The sequence below is a fragment of the Rousettus aegyptiacus genome, unplaced genomic scaffold, assembly GCF_014176215.1.
Source record: "Rousettus aegyptiacus isolate mRouAeg1 unplaced genomic scaffold, mRouAeg1.p scaffold_m13_p_7, whole genome shotgun sequence".
In the NCBI taxonomy this organism is placed as follows: Eukaryota; Metazoa; Chordata; class Mammalia; order Chiroptera; family Pteropodidae; genus Rousettus; species Rousettus aegyptiacus.
The window spans coordinates 97,442,897-97,459,585 of record NW_023416310.1 but is presented as its reverse complement, the minus strand read 5'-3'; the positions used below and the strand labels follow the sequence as shown (position 1 = coordinate 97,459,585).

Here is a 16,689-nt window from a genome sequence, read left to right as displayed (position 1 = left end):
GAGCCTTGTCTAAGCCAGAGAAATCTCGGCCTGGACCTGCAAGGCTCAGCTTGGCTTCCACTGCAGTCACGGGTGGCAGAGCCTATCCACTGTAGCACTAAGTGAGCAGCAGACAGCAGCAAGGATGGTGGCAGGAACCATAGCTGTAAACTTGGGCATGTCTGTGCTCATAGAGGCCTTGGGAGGCAGTGGGAAACCCCTGCAGGAAGACAGGGCCCCAGCTGGGATGCATTGGCCTGAGCTACCAGAACCATGTTGTCATGGGGACTAGGGCCCCAGAAAGGCTAAAAGGGAGGCCAGCTGGGGAGCCGGTCACAGAGGGGATGGGAGGAAGTGACCACAACCCTTTCCACCTTAGAGATAAGTACCTTAAGGCCACACCCATGATGGCAGGGCTTTCCCAAGGCAACATGTCTGTACACCCTCGTCAGCATACCTGTATTTCCCCACTGTGTTCTCCCATGTTTGGGGAAGTGAAGATGACACACTTGGACTCCAAATTGGAGAGTCTGGCTGCTCCCTTGTTACCTCCACTGGGATGGCTCCGAGCCACCCCAAACTCAGCTGCCAATCACCTGCCCAGCCACGTGCTCCTCCAGTCGTGGTCACCAGTGACTTCACAGCACAAACCTAAGACCTACAGGGCATCCTTGATTCTTGGCCTCCTTTGTTCCCCCTGCCATATGTCACGGAGGGCTGCCTTTTTACCACCTCACAAGGCTCCATCCATGTCCCTCTCCTGCCTCCTCAGCCCAGGCCATGGTCTCGTTGGTGCATGAGCACAATAGATTCCTCACTGATCTTTCTGCCCTCACCCTTGCCTTCATCTCTAACTTTTTGACTTTGCAGCTACCAAAGTGGTCTTTAAAATATGTAAATCGATCAATCACTTCCATGATCAAAACCACCAATGACTTCTATTTGTACCCAACCCCTCCCAGGCCTAATCTGGGACTTCCCGCCTCTCCCGCTTCATGTTCTGTCCGTCTCTTGCTGTATATTCGGACTACACTGGCTTAGTCCGGCTCGTCTAACAAGCCAGGTACCTTCTTGTCCAGGACTTTCAAAATATCACTGTCTCAGAGAAGGCTGTTCAGGCTCCTCCTTATGCCTTCTCTTAGCTTCATACACATCTACTTGTACTGATTCTAATATAATTAAATGATTAGTTCTGCAATTACTGGCTGTTTAAAGCTTAGCCCCTCCCTTAGAATGTAAGCTCCACTCAGGCAGGGGCCATGTCTGTCTTATTCACTCCTGAACCTTGGCCGATAAGATACCTTTTCTGTAGGCTAAAGCATTGTCTCCTATTAAGATGAAAATATTCCTGGGAGGTCATCAGAGAAATGACAATCAAAACCACAGTGAGATACCATTTCATACCAACTTAGATGGCTGTAATCAAAAAGGATGGATGACAACAAGTGAAGATGAGGAGAAATTGGAACCCGTCATACATTGCCGATGGGAATGTAAAATGGCACAACCACTTTGAAACACAGTCTGGAGGGCCCTCAAAAAATTAAATACGGAGCAATCCCAGTCCTAGGTATATACCTGAGATCACCGAAAACCTGTACACGAATGATATAGCGGCATTATTCATAACAGCTCAAACAACTCGAATGACCCAACGACCCAAAACGATGAATGGATAAACAGAATGTGGTATATCCATACTGTAGAATAGTATTCATCAGTAAAAAGAAAGAAGTACTGATACATGCTACAACACAGATAAACCTTGAAAGCATTAGATGAAGTGAAAGAAACTACTAATGAAAGGCCACATATTGTATGATTCTATTTATATTAAATGTCAATAGGTGAATGCATAGAGACAGAAAAAAGATTAGTGGTTGCCAAGAGCTAGGGGAGGAGGAAATGGGGAGTGACTGCTAATGGGTATAGGGCTTCTTTTTGAGGTGATGAAATGTTTTAGAATTATTGGTGAAGACTATCCAACTTTGCGAATGTACAAAAAAAAAAAGCCACTGAATTATATATGTTTAAAAGGGTGAATTTTATGGTATGTAAATTAGACCTCAAAAAGTGAACTTAAAAAATGCTTGGGCAGGGTAAGCCCAGGAAGTCTCTATCAGCCATCATGTCTTGGTGCGAGTGGGTTTATGAGGGACCTGGAGGGAGGATGGGTCAGGAGAGAAGCCGACACAGTGGGGCGCTCTCCCTGCTGCCCGCTGCTGTAACTGTTCTCTTTTGCTCATGGAGAAACCTCTGCTTATCTTTCAAAGCCCAGATCAAGAGTCTCTGCATCCATCGAGGCTCCTCTCCTGCCTGCCCAAATGCCTCCTTTCCCTTTGGTAAAGTTATCTATACTTCCTCTTCAGTGTGTTAGAACAGGCAGATGCTTTGAGTTCCGGTTTTAGCTTCTGTCATTTAAAGAACTTCGGTGGGAGCCCAGACAGTAACTCCCCAGAGCTCAGAACAGGATCTTGCTGAGTAAGGCCTTACTCAGCAAGAGAGAGTGTGTGTGTGTGTGTGTGTGTGTGTGTGTGTGTGTGCACGCATGCACACACATACATGCTTGCATGTGTATGCAATTAAACAGCTAGCCTTTTTAAGCCCCCAGGTAAGGAACAGGCCCAGAAACCTCTCCAGGGCTTCCATGGTCCTGTGACACTTCAGGTCAAACCTGCTGCCGTCTGGGTAAAACCAGGCCTAGCCTGACATCCTGGGACTGGTATGGCCACCAGGACATTTCCAAGTTCTCTTCCCCCTGGGGATGAGGCAGCTAGTTTCTCTAACTCAAAAGTGGGCTGGACCAAGCAGATTGTTTTGTTAAAAACACCACAAACTTCTTGCCGACTTCTCTTTATCCCAGCCAACTCAGGAACGCAGACTCTTGTGAGCTGGCCGGCTGTGAAGGGTGTGCTGTGATATGGGGAAGGAGAATTGAGCCTCACCAGAACAGAGCTACACTAGGCAGCCAAGAGACACTGTGATGCCCCTTGAGCAGCCACCGCTCCTTGCCAGCCCTCCCATACCCTCTTCTGGCCTCCGCACCCTACTAGCCCTGGCTACCCTGGGGCCCAGGCGGGCCAAACCAACCCACCTTGGGATGAGTCAGAGGGGGGCAGGCACAGCTGCCCGCTACCCGCCCTCTACCCGCCTCCCCAGGGTGTGGTTGCTGCAGGTCTACTAGGTTCCATGGGTAAACAGGAAGCCTGAGCATCTCTGCTGGGAAAACGACATCCCCTGCAGTGGCCCTGTTCACCTCTCCACATCAAGAGTAGGCTCTTGCCTGTCATGGACTCAACAGGGCAACAGAGGAGGTGTGGTATGATGTGGTGTGTGTGCGCACACGCATGTGTGTGTGTGGTGTGGCGGCTAGGTGCACAGGATGTTAGCCTCAACATCAAACTCAGAATCCCAGAGGTTTATCTATGAGCAAGGTAGAAGGAGCCTAGAGATCATCTACCTCTGCTTCAAATAGGAAGATCTAAGGCTAGGGAGGTGGGATAACTCGCTCAGGGTTGCACCACAAAGCTGGGACCAAAGCTCTGGACGCTTTTCACCACTCTGCCCTGCCACTTTCCTGCTAGCCTGGAGGGACAGGAGGCAAGGAACCCTGTGGGAAGCTCTGAGGGTCCCGCAAAAGCTTCACTGGTTCCCAAACTGATCAGAACATGGGCTGCTTGAGGGCTGAGCGGAGCCTGCATAGGGGGTGGGTTGCAGCTGTCTCACAACAGTCCCCAGGCTCAGGCCCCAAGCCCTATAATGGCAAGAGGGTGCTAATGTGGTTTTTTTTGCATGGGAACCTTTCCCTCCTCCTCTGCTAACAGTAAGCCTCTAGGGAAGGTTTCCCCCTCCCCCCACCCACCATAGTGCTGGCAGGGCCACACTCAGACCCCTCTGCCTCTCAGTATCCCCTCTGCACACTTAGAGGACTGGCAAGGATGGCATCCCATCCCCCTGAGCACAGTGACTGGGCCAAGTGAGGTGCATCACCTAAGCAGGGGCAGTCGGAATCCATCCCTGTGACTGAATAGACAGAGACAAAGCTATCTCTGGGTGTTGAGCTGGGATGATGTAAACCTGGACTTGTCTGAAGCCATGGTCTCCTCTTCCCAATTCATTCCCCAAACAAGGGAGAAGTCCATTTTCTAATAGGGTAGAGTGAAGCCGACACCAGCGGGAGAGAGCGTCCTGACCCCTGCTCTGTGTTCTCAGACTCTGTCATGTCTAGGGCCAGTTCTAACTCTGGAGGTCTTGGTTTCAAAAGCCAATAAATACATTGCTTCAGGTATTTTTAAGGTGGGTTTTTGTCAGTTCTAACCAAGAAAGTCTTGAATAATAAAACAGGACACCTCAAATCCAAAGTGGACCTGAGACTGTCTGCCCACTCTGGCTGAGGCGGCAGGTGCTAGACTCCTGGGAGGCCCATGTTCCCAGGCTTGGAGCACGTTGGGAGGATTGGGGGGCCCAGGTACCCCCACAGCAACCATGCCCAAGCTGGGGCATGGTAGAGGCAGTTGAAGAACTTGTAGAAGGTTCTAAGTCCTTTTATTTAATATTTCCCAGGTGCCTGCTATGAGCCAGGCAGTGTGCTGGGCCCAAAGGCCAAGGTGGTACGTGGGCCTCCCAGAGAGAATAGACTCAGTGTTTGCCAACTACTTTTACATTGTACAGCTCTATCACTAGCCAGCTATTTGACTTTGGGCAGAATATTTAACCTCTCTGACCTTCAGTCTCATAATTTATAAAATACATCGTGGCCTTGAGTAAGGGCTCAAGAGATAATGGGAAGCCTGGCATGGAGCATGCTCTCAGTAATTGTTGCTTATCGAAACTCTTGGGGAGAAGGCATCACCCATGCTTTCCCCCCCTCAGGCTCATAATTCCACTGGGGAGGTCACACCCACAGAGGAAGCTCAGCAACAATATGAGAGTTGAAGAACCATCAAAGGCTAGAATTCAAGAGCTACACCAAGACCACGGTTGGCCAAGAAGTGGCCCAGGGATGGGGCCTGAGCTGGGAGTGGTACTGTGATGGGTTGGAGAGGTCAAGGAGGAAGGCTGACTGGGCGAGATGGTGTGGGAGGAAGAATAAGGATGAGATGTAAGGGACTAGCTGCAGTCAGGGTTGGAAAGATCATTTGGACCTTTCCTTGAGAGCTAGGCTGTGGGACAAAGTCTTTGTGGCTTCATGGGGTGGGCGCATGACAGTATAAAAGTGTCTTATGAGGCTTTTGCAGGGATGAAACCTGGGCCAAGGTTGCTCCTGAGGTGGGGTTGGAATGGAAAGGACACGCATGGGCCAGATTCAGAAAGAAGCCTGACCAGGACCCATTTGCTACAGTGGCAAGGGGGATGGAGGAGCCTGAAAGGCCGGGAGAGCGAGGGGTCCCTCATAACACAGGGCAGACAGCAGACAGGGTCTTCCTCTAAGGGCAGGGCTCAGGACAGAGAATGTTCCACAGTGTTAGGTTTGGAAAGACCTAGAAGGCTCTATGGTGGAAATACAGGTGGGTGAGGACAGATACAGGATTAGAATCTATGACAAGGCAGGAATTGAAAGTGAACCCAAATAACCAGAGAGCCAAATGGTATGCTCAGTCTGTGGCCTGTGCCAGGGACGGGCAGTCCTGGTGCCTCCCCAGTCAAGGGAAATGACCAGGGCCAGAGGGCACAGCCCAGCAGGAGGCAGCCTCCACGCTCAAGCTGGACCTGCCACTGCAGAGAGGGAACAATTAAGGGTGACTTGAGCTTCTGACCTTATAAGTTTTCAAGAGAGAGGATGACATGTGGGAAGAGGCCTGTCATCACTGGACAGAAGCTGTCCCTGGGGCCAAAGACACACAAGCCTCCTACCTTGGCGCTGTGAGGACGGCTGCCTGCACGTGGGTGCCCAGCAAAGCGACAGGCAACAGGCAGGCAGCTCGCACACATATCCTGGGCCTGCCTCTCCCTGGAGCCCAGCTCCTGGCAGCCTAGCCTCCCATAATTACCTTCTAAAAATATCCTTCCCCCACCCCCACCTCTTGATTTCAAAATATTTAGTTTTTAGGGTATTTAAAATGAGAGCTGGCGGCTCTTCCAGGCCCAGATAACAAAGCTAAACATTTATGCTTCGACTGCATTTCTCTGAATCGGCTCAGATCTCGGGGCTTGATATGGCAGCAGCAGGAGGGAGGGGAGTCAAGTGCAAGATGGATCATGTGCTGGCCTCCTGAGGGTTGTGGGGGGACTAGCCCACCCCACTGAACCCCTGTAGCACCCCTCCCTTTGTTGGGGGACCACCTACCGCTGTTGACGTGGAGCCGGCCTTTGACCGAGTCCTTCCCCAGGATGTTCTCGGCCTCGCAGACATACTCCCCAGCATCCTCCATCTTCACCTTGTTGAACTGCAGTCGTGAGTTCTTTCTGGTTAGGGAGGGAATAAGAGGGGGAGAGGTGTGAGCCAGGGCCCAGGCTAGCTGGGGCTCCCCAGCAGTCACCCAGCGGTCACGTCTCCCATAAGCGGCAGTGGCTGTGCAGGGTGGATGGGAAGTAGAGTCTGGGGTCTGGGTGGAACACTGAGTGCCTGGAGCTGGAGGGAGACCTGGGCACTCGAGAGAACACAGGGTGGGGCTAGTGGCTACACATATGTTCTAAATCTATGAATCCCCACATCTACTTTTCCAGGGCTGGGCCTTATTTGCAGCTATTTTTCTGGGGGTCCCTTAGGAAGTCACATGGCCACCTCCCTCCTCTTCTTTCAGCCCCCTCCCCCAGTCCTGGTGTTTTCCCCCACACTCCCACCAGGTCAGCCAGTGGCTCACCAGCTACTTAGCCTTCCCTTAGAAGTTTATTTGGAAGATTTCTGTGGAAATACCTCACAAATTTAGATTTAATAATATGAAGGTCTTAAAATTATTTTTAATAGTTTGTGTGTTACATGTGGGGAAGCACCATGGTAACTGTAACTAGTCTGGACTCTTAAGTTTTGGTATTTAGGTTAAAGTCTGAAACAGGGATTTGATACATTAATTATTTTAAATTAAGATGTATATGAAAATCCTTTTATTTTACATATTTCGTGATTTTTAATACGCTATTAGCTTCAACATCTAAGGTGCATACTGTTGCTCAGGTAGATGGCCTTACATCCCGCCTTCCCCCTCTGCACTCCCTGACACAACAGGCTTCGTTTTTGCTGGAAACTTTCATAACCAATGTGTGAGAACTACGTAAAAGATTCCACATTTCTAAAGAAAAAAAAAAAAAAGTGGCAACCTGTCATTCTAGGTATGCAAGGTACCTGGGGAGGGCCTGTTCTAATGGATTCCCATGGCACCTGTGCCCAGTTTTCCAGTCCCAATCTGTGGCTCTCCCCGACTTCACATGAGCCCTCTGTGGTGTCTCCAAGGGGCTTTCATTCATTCACATTCAATAAATGTTTACTGAGTGCCTTCTGAGTGCTGGGAGCTTGCTTACCTCAGGGAACTAAAAGATCCTATTCTAGTGGCCTGACCTGACCTTCATAGCTAATCTGGAGATGGACAGAACAGTACAGATGGGAAAACTGAGTTCTAGAGGGGCTTTTGAACTTGTCCAAAGGTACTGACTGGCAAAGCAAAGGCAGAGGTGAACAAGGCACTGAAGTTGGTGAGGACGTAGGCTCCTCGGCAGCTCATGGACTGTCTCCTGGACCCTGACATTGGGGCTAGCCCCCTCTATAGAGGGCTCTGCTCCCAGATCCCTGCACACCAAGAGCCGTGTGGCCAGGCCTGGGCAGAGGCTCCAGTGCTATGTGGACTCCAGGGGACCTGGCCCTGGTTCTACTCTTTGCCGAAGACCCTGCCAAATCTCTCCTTCTGTCCTAGTCTCTCTGTACCTGCCCCAGGGTGCCTGGGCTCTGAAGGGTCTGGCCACACCTCCCACTGCTCACTCTGCCTCAGTGTTCTCTAGGACCTGCCTGGTCAGAGCCCCAGATAAAGCTGGGGATCCCCGTCTGGCCCCCAGGGAGAAATAAGTAGCATGAAAATTTCTTTCCATGATGTCATCTCCTCTTTTTTTTTTTTTGTTCTCAAATTAAACACCAGATTCCCAGAATATGCTTAGTAGGTTGGAGGGATGGCAGGACAGTGGGTAGGGGAGCGCGGCTTTTGCTGCTCTGAGCCCAGGCGTGTAGGCTAGAGTCAGGGAACCGATGAGGAAAGGAAGACAGGTGAGGTGAGCAGAGAGGCTGGGACAGGTGTGGAGGGGATGACAAACGGAGCCACATCTCTACTGGGGCTGTGCTTTGAGCACCTGTCTCCTGGGCTGCCCCCTACTCTGTTTCTAGGAATGGGCCTCTTCCCAGACCTACTCACTCCAAATCCCCCAAACAAGGGTCCATGAAGTTGTCTTGTCATTAGGCCCTGTTGCTGTGATGGGGTCCTTACTGATGCTATGGTGACAGCTGCCTGACTCCTCCCTATCCTTCCTGGCTCAAGCCAGTCAGTGTCTCCTTGGCCTGATGTCTGTCTACAACCCTCTTCTGTCAGTTCAAGTTTGTTCCCTTCATTAAACAGAGCCTTAGAGGCCCCTCTGGCTGAGAGAGCATCTCTTTCCTGGCTCTAGCCTAATTAGATGCCACAAAGCCCAGCTTCCCCAGGACTAGGCTTCTCTTGCTTCCTGGCCACGGGCTCTTTCTTGACACTAAACAAGCAGAAAGGGGGCGGGGGTCACTTGAGGGTCACAGGTTCAAGGTAGAGGGGATACACAGTCAGAATCTCCTTGTCACTCACAGCTGAATTCAAAGAATCTTCCCTTATATGACATCACATGTAGCAGGGTAAGGCAGAGCTAGGTTCATACATATCCAGAGGGATGAAAGCTACCTTGAAGGAGGGGCTTCCCACACGAAAGTGTGAGACCTGGGGAAAGGAGGCACAGGGCTCAGGGAGAGCCCCTCCCCTTTGAGGAACCAGAAAGAGGCAAGGGGACAGAACAATGACCCCTGCATGTACCAGCTGTGTGATGATCTTGCCAGTTCCAGGGAGGTGGGCCCTAGAGTTGCACAAGAGGCCCTGGGGTCAGAGCTGAAGGGTGGGGCTCTACGGATCCCTATGGCTCTGAAGGACCAGAGGGGTTGGGGATGACACACACTACACTCTCTTCTTCTCGCTAGCCCCCAGGATTCAGGACTCTCTCCTACCTCCTGGCAGGCCTGGCAGCCCCTCTCTGTGCTGACCCAGGTCTGCCCCTGTGATAGACGTCCCTCCCCTCCTTCCTCAGCCAGCTTTTTGCTGGCAGAGACGGGATCTGGGCGGCCACGTCCTCTACCCGTCCACACATTTTCCTCAGTGTCTACCTCCCTCTGCCTGCCTGAGGGGCCTGTTCCAGCCTGCCCCTCATAAATAAGGGAACACGCGGTTCTGCAGGGGAGGGCCCTGCGCCCAGGGCTTGGGGGGCCAGTTTTCTCCCGGCATAAGAAGGTTTGGGTGAGACACCTCCTGTAGCAGTCCCTGAGACAGACGACACCCTCCGGGGAGGGGGTCTCTGCAGGCCAAGAGCGATGTCAAGACTGAGTGTAGCCTGGGCAGAAGACGTTCTAGGAGGGCCAGAGGGCAAGCTGCAGTTGGGCAGAAGGAAAGAGGATGCTGCCAGGAAGGAGATCCCTGCCCCTGCCCTTGGCTCCCACACAAGGTGAAGTGCGTGTGGAGCTGGCAGCTCTCTCTGAGTCACAACAGGGGAATCAGAAATTCCCTATGGCCTACTCCTCCGCCCCATCCACTTACTGCTGCGAGCCCAGGGGCAGGATGAATGGAGCAAGGAAGTTTCAAAAAGGTGGCAGATAGGTCAGGGCTCTGATAAGAAGGAGATAGGGGCACACTTAGGGTCTTAGGGGTCCCTGACATCTAGAAGGAAAAGAGCTGACCAGGCCCTGTTTCTGGACTGAGTGAACTGCTTGTCAGATAAAACTGAGGCTTTACCAGGACACTGAATTGCTCAAAGTTGAGGTCAACCTAAAGAATGACTCGCCTAGTCTTAGTGTCACCCTGTACCCAAGAGAGGAGAGCTGATCCTGCAAAATTCTCATTAAGTCAACACTGGATGTTGATCTCCTCTGCCAGACTGTAAAGTGGAGGGGTGTGTGTGTGTGTGTGTGTGTGTGTGTGTGTGTGTGTAGACTCTGAGGCTCTTTCATGCTAGAGAGACAGCCACCCTCCACCCACCCCCCTCAACAAAGCAATGGAACTGTGTCTAAGGCACCACGACAGGAGATGACAAGAGCTGCCTGGAGGGCTCAGGAAGGTGTGGAGGATATGACCTGTAAGCTGGGCCTTGGAGAACTTTCCTAGGGACGGTGTGTGTGTGTACGGGGCAGCTGCCAGCATAGGGAACAGCCTGGGCCCACGTCCAGGGTCATTAAAGGAAACAGCAAGAATGAGGAGCACTTGAGGTGTTGGGGAAAAGTGGGGCAGTGACTTAGAGGCCAGAAAGAGGAGTCGGAAGGGCCCCAAGGCCTGGGCTGTACCTGGCAAACAGCAGGCTCTCAAGATCTGTCAAGTAAACGAATGGAAGATCGGATATGTGCCCATGTTAGAGAGATCATCGTCCTCTGTCAGAGTCACGGGAGTCAGTGACTGTAGACTTCCAGAATTGTAAGCAAAACTGGGTAGACGAGATACATTTCTTTCTAAAGAAAGGGTTAAGGCCTTTACCAGATTATACACTAGTAGCTAGACTAGCAACTCTGTGAAGGCTGGGACCATGTCAATTCCAATCCCTGGTGTTATCTCCAGCCTCTGGCGGAGCACCTGGCACGCAGCTGATGTTATGTTATGAATTCACAAAGGGGCCTGTGGCCCAGAAAAGGTGGGGATGACCGAGAATGGGGCAGTGGAGGAAAAGAGGCTAAATCTGGGTGAACAGATAATAAACTTGCAGGGCAGGGAGAAAGGTGCCTCCGACACAAGTCAAGGCCATGTGTCTTTTCCCATTACCTAGATCTCTGCCCAGTATAGTAAGCTGAGCTGAGAAACCAGCCTATTATCATGCATCACCTCCCAAATGCATTCTGCAGATTCTTTCACCAAAGATTGCCAAAATGGCGGGCTTTCAGACACTATGGCAGATCCTTCGAGAAGTTTTAGGGACAAAAGGAGACTTCCACACCTAAAGTTGACTTTGACAATCAAATTGCTTTCGACCATCCAGAGACATGAATTAAGCATCTATAGTCTGAAGACGGTGAGTCAACATAACCAGAAAGGACCAGAACTGCAAGAAAAAATTAGGCGTGGCAAGGCAGGGGGACCAGAACCCGATCCGCAGGTGATCTGGGGCATGGCACAGGGTTCTTCCAGCTGAGGCTCCACCTTATCAGGAAGGGAGATGCCAGGAGGGAGGGAAGGCTGTTGCTCACCTTCCATTGCCATACTTGATGCGAATGTCTCGGCTGCGGTTGAGCTCCTTGCCATCCTTAAACCAGCGGTAGGATGGCTGGGGGTTACCGGCCAGGGCCTCGCACTTCAGCGATTGCTTCTCTCCAACTTGTCCTGTCTGACTCTTCATCTTCTTCAGCTTGGGCTTGGTGGCTGTAGGGGTATAAGGCAGAGAGGTAAGCATGGTGGTGGGCGGGGGACAGTATCGAGCATGAGCAGTGGAGGAGGGGCCACTGTCCTTGGGTTGGGCCTAGAGAGGTGCAGGGGTGAGCTTGGGGAGCCACCCCTCCTGGTGTCATTTCCTAGTTTAATTCCATGAGCATTCACAAAGGGTCTGCAATGATGTCAATGTGGTGGTTATTACCTGTGGAGAGTTTCCTTCATACCTGGAATGGTACAAGGAGCTTTATATGCATTGATTAATGAAAATAACCCTATGAGTTCGCTGCAATGATTAAACCCATTTATAGACGGGGAACTGAAGCTCCTTGACTTCAGTGCTAATGACCTATAACTCCTGTCTCAGCCCCCCAGGCCTATGCTGGGCCCAGAGGACAAAGGTGGACCAAGATGACAGTTATAGCACCTGCCCTGGCATTAACATCACAACATGGTTCATGGAGACCTGGGAATGCTGAAGTCCAGTGGAGCAACCCCAACCAGGGCTGGGGGAGGAGAAAACTCAGCTAAGAGCTAAGGGGTGAGGCTAGGAGGAGAAGGGAGGGTGTGGGCCAGGCAGAGCCATGGCTGTGGCTTGGGAGAATCACATGTGGTCTGGTGGGGTGGGCTGACTTGAATGAATGAAGTGGAATGACTGTGTGGGGTACAAGGCATGGGGCTACAATGGTGTACACAAGCCCAGCCACGGATGTAGGGCTGCAAATGTCAAACTGAGAGGCTTCTCCCATTTTTCTTAAACACCATTCTATATCCACATGCCTGGGTCTCCCATTCTTTATCCCCTAGCTCCAACAACCTTAAAAAAAAAAAAAAAAGAATAAGAAAAGGAAAGAAAAAGTACTCTGTCCTCAGGAAGGTGAGGGCAAGCCCAAGTTCCTTGCTGGGGTACATAATAATTTCCTTTGGAGGAGTGCTTTACAGAACATGCAAAGACTTCATGCATGCTCTCATTGGTTCCTGAGCAAGAGTCGTTACTGACATAGATGATGAAGATGAGTCTCAGTGAAACTTTACCAAGGTCACATAGCCAGGCAGCCACAGAGCTGGGACTAAAGCCCAGACACCTGGATTTGCAATGCATCAGGCTAGTGTCTGCTTTTGTAGTCTTGTCTTCCTTTGAGGAATGGAGACCCTTGTTTTTATCCTTCTAACAGCAGAAGAGAGGGTGTACTAGGGCCAGGGAATTATCTGGGTACTGATTGGCCCCATCTAGGCCATCAGTCCTTTCCTCAACAACTCAGAGCAACACACCTGAGCTAGCTCCAGATAAAGGCAGGTGAGAGGGCCTGGATATAGATAAGGGTACCTCATTGAACATAACCTGAGCTGCTGCTTGTAAGTAGGGAGTAGATGGGAGTGGGGTGCAGGGACGAAGGAATCATAAAAAGGCTCCCAAAGCCTTAAAAATGTATGACATAGACTACAAAACAATGCTCATAAAGTGATTTTGTTCATTTTAGAAAACTTAAAAATACAAATGGGTAAAACAAAATCATCCATTATCCTAGTACTCAGAAATAAAACACACACACACACTTTTAAACAAAATGGAATCATTGAAGTAGATGAGGAAAAAAATTTTTCAAAATTAATTAAAATAATTTCTTCAATAAAAATTTAAAAAATAAAAAATAAAAATAAATAAAATAAAAACTGGAAATAAAAAAGGAATCACTGTCAGTAACATGTTTCTTTCATTTAATGAAACAATATAAGCCTTTCACCTGGGCATTAAATATTAATAATAACATTTCCCAAACTGAATTCTATAGGACACGAATATCCAGAGAGATAATAATAGATAGTACTTGAGAAAAGAATTTCATGAGCAAATTAGTTTATGGAACATATAGGTAAACACAGTTAAAGAAGTGTCTTCATTGACTTCAGTATGATTCTCCAAGTAAGGGTCTTGAAACCTTTTTTTCTTGGAATGCTGAGTAGTATTTCAAAGCAATGTATTTATAGATCTATACTTATTTTAATAGGTAATATATTCACATGATTCAAATTTAAGAAGTGAAAAAGGGTGTGGGACTTAAAAAAACAAGTCTTCCTTTAGTTTCTGACCACAGCCACATGGTTGGTTGCCTTTCTAGGAGGCAACCAATTTTATATTTTATATCCTTACAGAGATCTTTTTTTTTTCTATAGCATCATTTTTCATGGTTGCATAATATTTCTGTATGGGTATATCACAATTTATGTTTTTTTTTCTGCCTCCCCTCCCTATCATAAACAAGCCCAGAGGAGGATCCTTGCAGTTTCATCCAGTGTATACATTACATATCCAATGCACATACCCAGTGTACACTGCTGTACAGGCAGTGTGACTCTTGACTCAGATTGTCTGGGTTCAAATCCAGGCTTTGCTACTTGTTAGCTTTGTGTCCTCGGGTCATTTACTTAATCCTTTTGAGCCTCAGTTTCCTCATCTGTAAAAGACAGGTGATAGTAGCTCCTGTCTCCTGGGAAGATGGCTTTGAGGATTATATGAGTTAATGCATGTAAAGCCTGGCACACACAGAGCATTTAATAAAAGTTAGTTATTATTGTTATTATTATCTGCAATTATTTCCTAAGGCAATCTTCCTAAAAGTGGAATTGCTGCGTCAAAAGGGTTTGCAATCTTCCTCAGCTTTACCTGCTGCCAAATTACCTTCTGGAAAGGTTGCCTCAATCTGCACTCCCACCAGTGAATGACAGTGCCTGTTTTTTCCACACCCTCACTAACATGAGGTATTATCACATGTAATCTTCGCTAATTAGCCAGGCAAAGATAATGTCTCTGTTGTTTTAATTTGCATTTATTTGATTCCTGGTGAGGCTGACCACTTTTTATAAGTGTATTGCCTCGTTGTATTTTTTTCTTTTTGAATTGTCTGTTCTTGTCTGTACTCTGTTTTTCTATTGGGTGCTCGGCTTATTGATCTGTAAGAGTTCTTTATAAATATTAAGACTATTAATTTTTTGCTACATTTCTTCCCTAGTTACTTGCTTCATCTATTTTTAACAGTTTTTTCTTTTTGAATAGCCAGAGGTTTTATGTATATCAACCTATCAATCTGTTGGAACTTTCTGGAACTTCATTATTCTAAATAAGACTGAAGCCTCGGCATCATTCTCCCTTACTTAAATCACTACCTTCCTTCATCTCCTTGTTCAGGGGTCTTGATAGTCCATTCACTTCAGAACAATCCCATCTAATTCACATGTTCCTCATTCATTCATTCATTCATTCACTCACTCAACCTACTATATGCCAGACATTGTTATGGGCCCTGAGCATATAGTAGTGAACCAGACAGATAAGGGGCTTGCTCTTAGAGAGCCTGGAGAAAAGAAGCCCATGTGGCTGGAAGATTCTGGAAGGCAGGGGTGAAATGAGGGGAGCCTGGTATGTGGCTACGTGAGCGAGGACAAGAAGTCTGGATTTGTTCTGCCCATGCCCAACCCCATTTTGTAACTTTTTATGTACCTCCTATAAATTTTAAAATTATATATATATAGATAGATCACATTATATACCTAGTACACAGCACTGGTCTAAAGGATGACAAAATAAAAATAACCATATATTTTCATTAACCAATGTCAGCATAACAAATTAATTAATTAATTAATTAAACCATACATTTGAATCATGCTATGTTCTTCACAAGGAGTCTTTTTTTAGACCTCTTAACAGTTCCTCACAAGGACCAACTGAGATACAAGAGTCCCCCCTTATCCACAGTTTTGCTTTCTGAGATTTCAGTTACCCATAGTTTGAAAATATTACATGGAAAATTCCAGAAATAAACAATTCCTAAGTTTCAAATTGTGTGCTGTTCTGAGTAGTGTGATGAAACCTTGTGCTGTCCGTCCTGTTTGGCATGTGAGTTACCCCTCTGTCCAGCACATCCACGCCGTATATGCTCCCTGCTCGCTGGTCACTTAGTAGCTGCCTTGGCTATCAGTGACTGTGCTTGTGTTCATGTAATCCTTATTCTACTTAATAAAGGCCCCAAAGCCATTCACATACTTTTATTACAGTATATTATAGCTGTTCTATTTTATTATTAGTTATTATTGTTAATCTCTTACTGTGCCTAATTTATAAATTAAATTTTATCATAGGTATGCACAGGAAAAAACAGTATATATAGGGTTCAGTACTATCTGGGGTTTCGGGCATTGACTGGGGGTCTTAGCATGTATCTCCCACAGATAAGGGAGGACTGCTGTACTAAAAACCATGTCTCTTGCTCTAGCAACATCTAGTCCTGGTCCCTGCTCAAGGAAATCTTAGTTCACAGTTCTTTTAAAGCCAAAGATGTGCATTTTGAAAGAGAATATGACCCTGAGAACAGGCTATGATTTTGGCTTTAAGCAAGTCACCTGGGGGGAGGGTCATCAGCTAAGGTGATAGGAAAGAGAATAACACCCACCAGGTGGCACCTTGAACAACTCCCAGAGGACCTTGATGCCCTCACTCCTGGGCCCAGAGCTCTGTGGTGAGTAGCATGGACAACCCTCCAAGATGGCCCTGGATTTGTTTTGCAGTTGTGATGGGAAGGCATCAGAGCTTACGAGTCAGGAGATGACTTGATTTCCCTTTGCATTTTAAGCTCAGTCTTATCCTAAGCCACCATTGCTTCCCCCTCTGTGGCTTCCAGCTATTGGATCCAATACCAGCTCTTGGGGACATCTAGGCTAAGAGGTTATTCACAAAGCAGGCCTTTGAGGAACTGGAGATACTGTTTATGGGGTCTCGGACACAACTGGGCCAGCTCTAGCCTCTGCCTGGGCTCCCTCTCTGAGCTGGGTCCAGTATTATCTGAGTCTCTATTATGGCCCAGGGCCCAGAATGGAATGCTAGCATGGAAACCACTGTATTTTGTCCCCATGGTGTCTTGAGGTGAAAGCTGAACTAAACAGAGAAACAGCCTTCGTGGGATGGTTGGGATCTGTCAGTCAAGTGCTGAACCCCCACCCCCAAGTCAGTTGACATGCATTTACTGAGTGCCTACTGTGTGTCAGGGTCTGTGATTTGTCCGAGACTAGCAGTATATGGAGCAGCCACTCCTCTGTTTGTTCCCCTCTGTTATTGTTTTGTTTCATAAGAAATACATTTTTTGTTGTAGAAAAATTA

At 48.2% G+C, this 16,689-nt stretch overlaps 1 protein-coding gene across 10 annotated transcripts in view; it reads right to left on the bottom strand.

Annotated features, from left to right (window-relative positions):
* Positions 1-16,689, bottom strand: part of NRG2 (neuregulin 2) — a 162,112-nt gene that overhangs the window by 21,665 nt on the left and 123,758 nt on the right. For all 10 annotated transcript variants that reach the window (XM_016166341.2, XM_016166345.2, XM_016166344.2 and 7 more), the window contains 2 exons: positions 11,357-11,528; positions 6,266-6,384 (listed from right to left, as the gene is read on the bottom strand). In XM_016166341.2, coding sequence (XP_016021827.2) covers positions 6,266-6,384; positions 11,357-11,528 — 291 coding nt within the window. The remainder of the gene's footprint in view (positions 1-6,265; positions 6,385-11,356; positions 11,529-16,689) is intronic.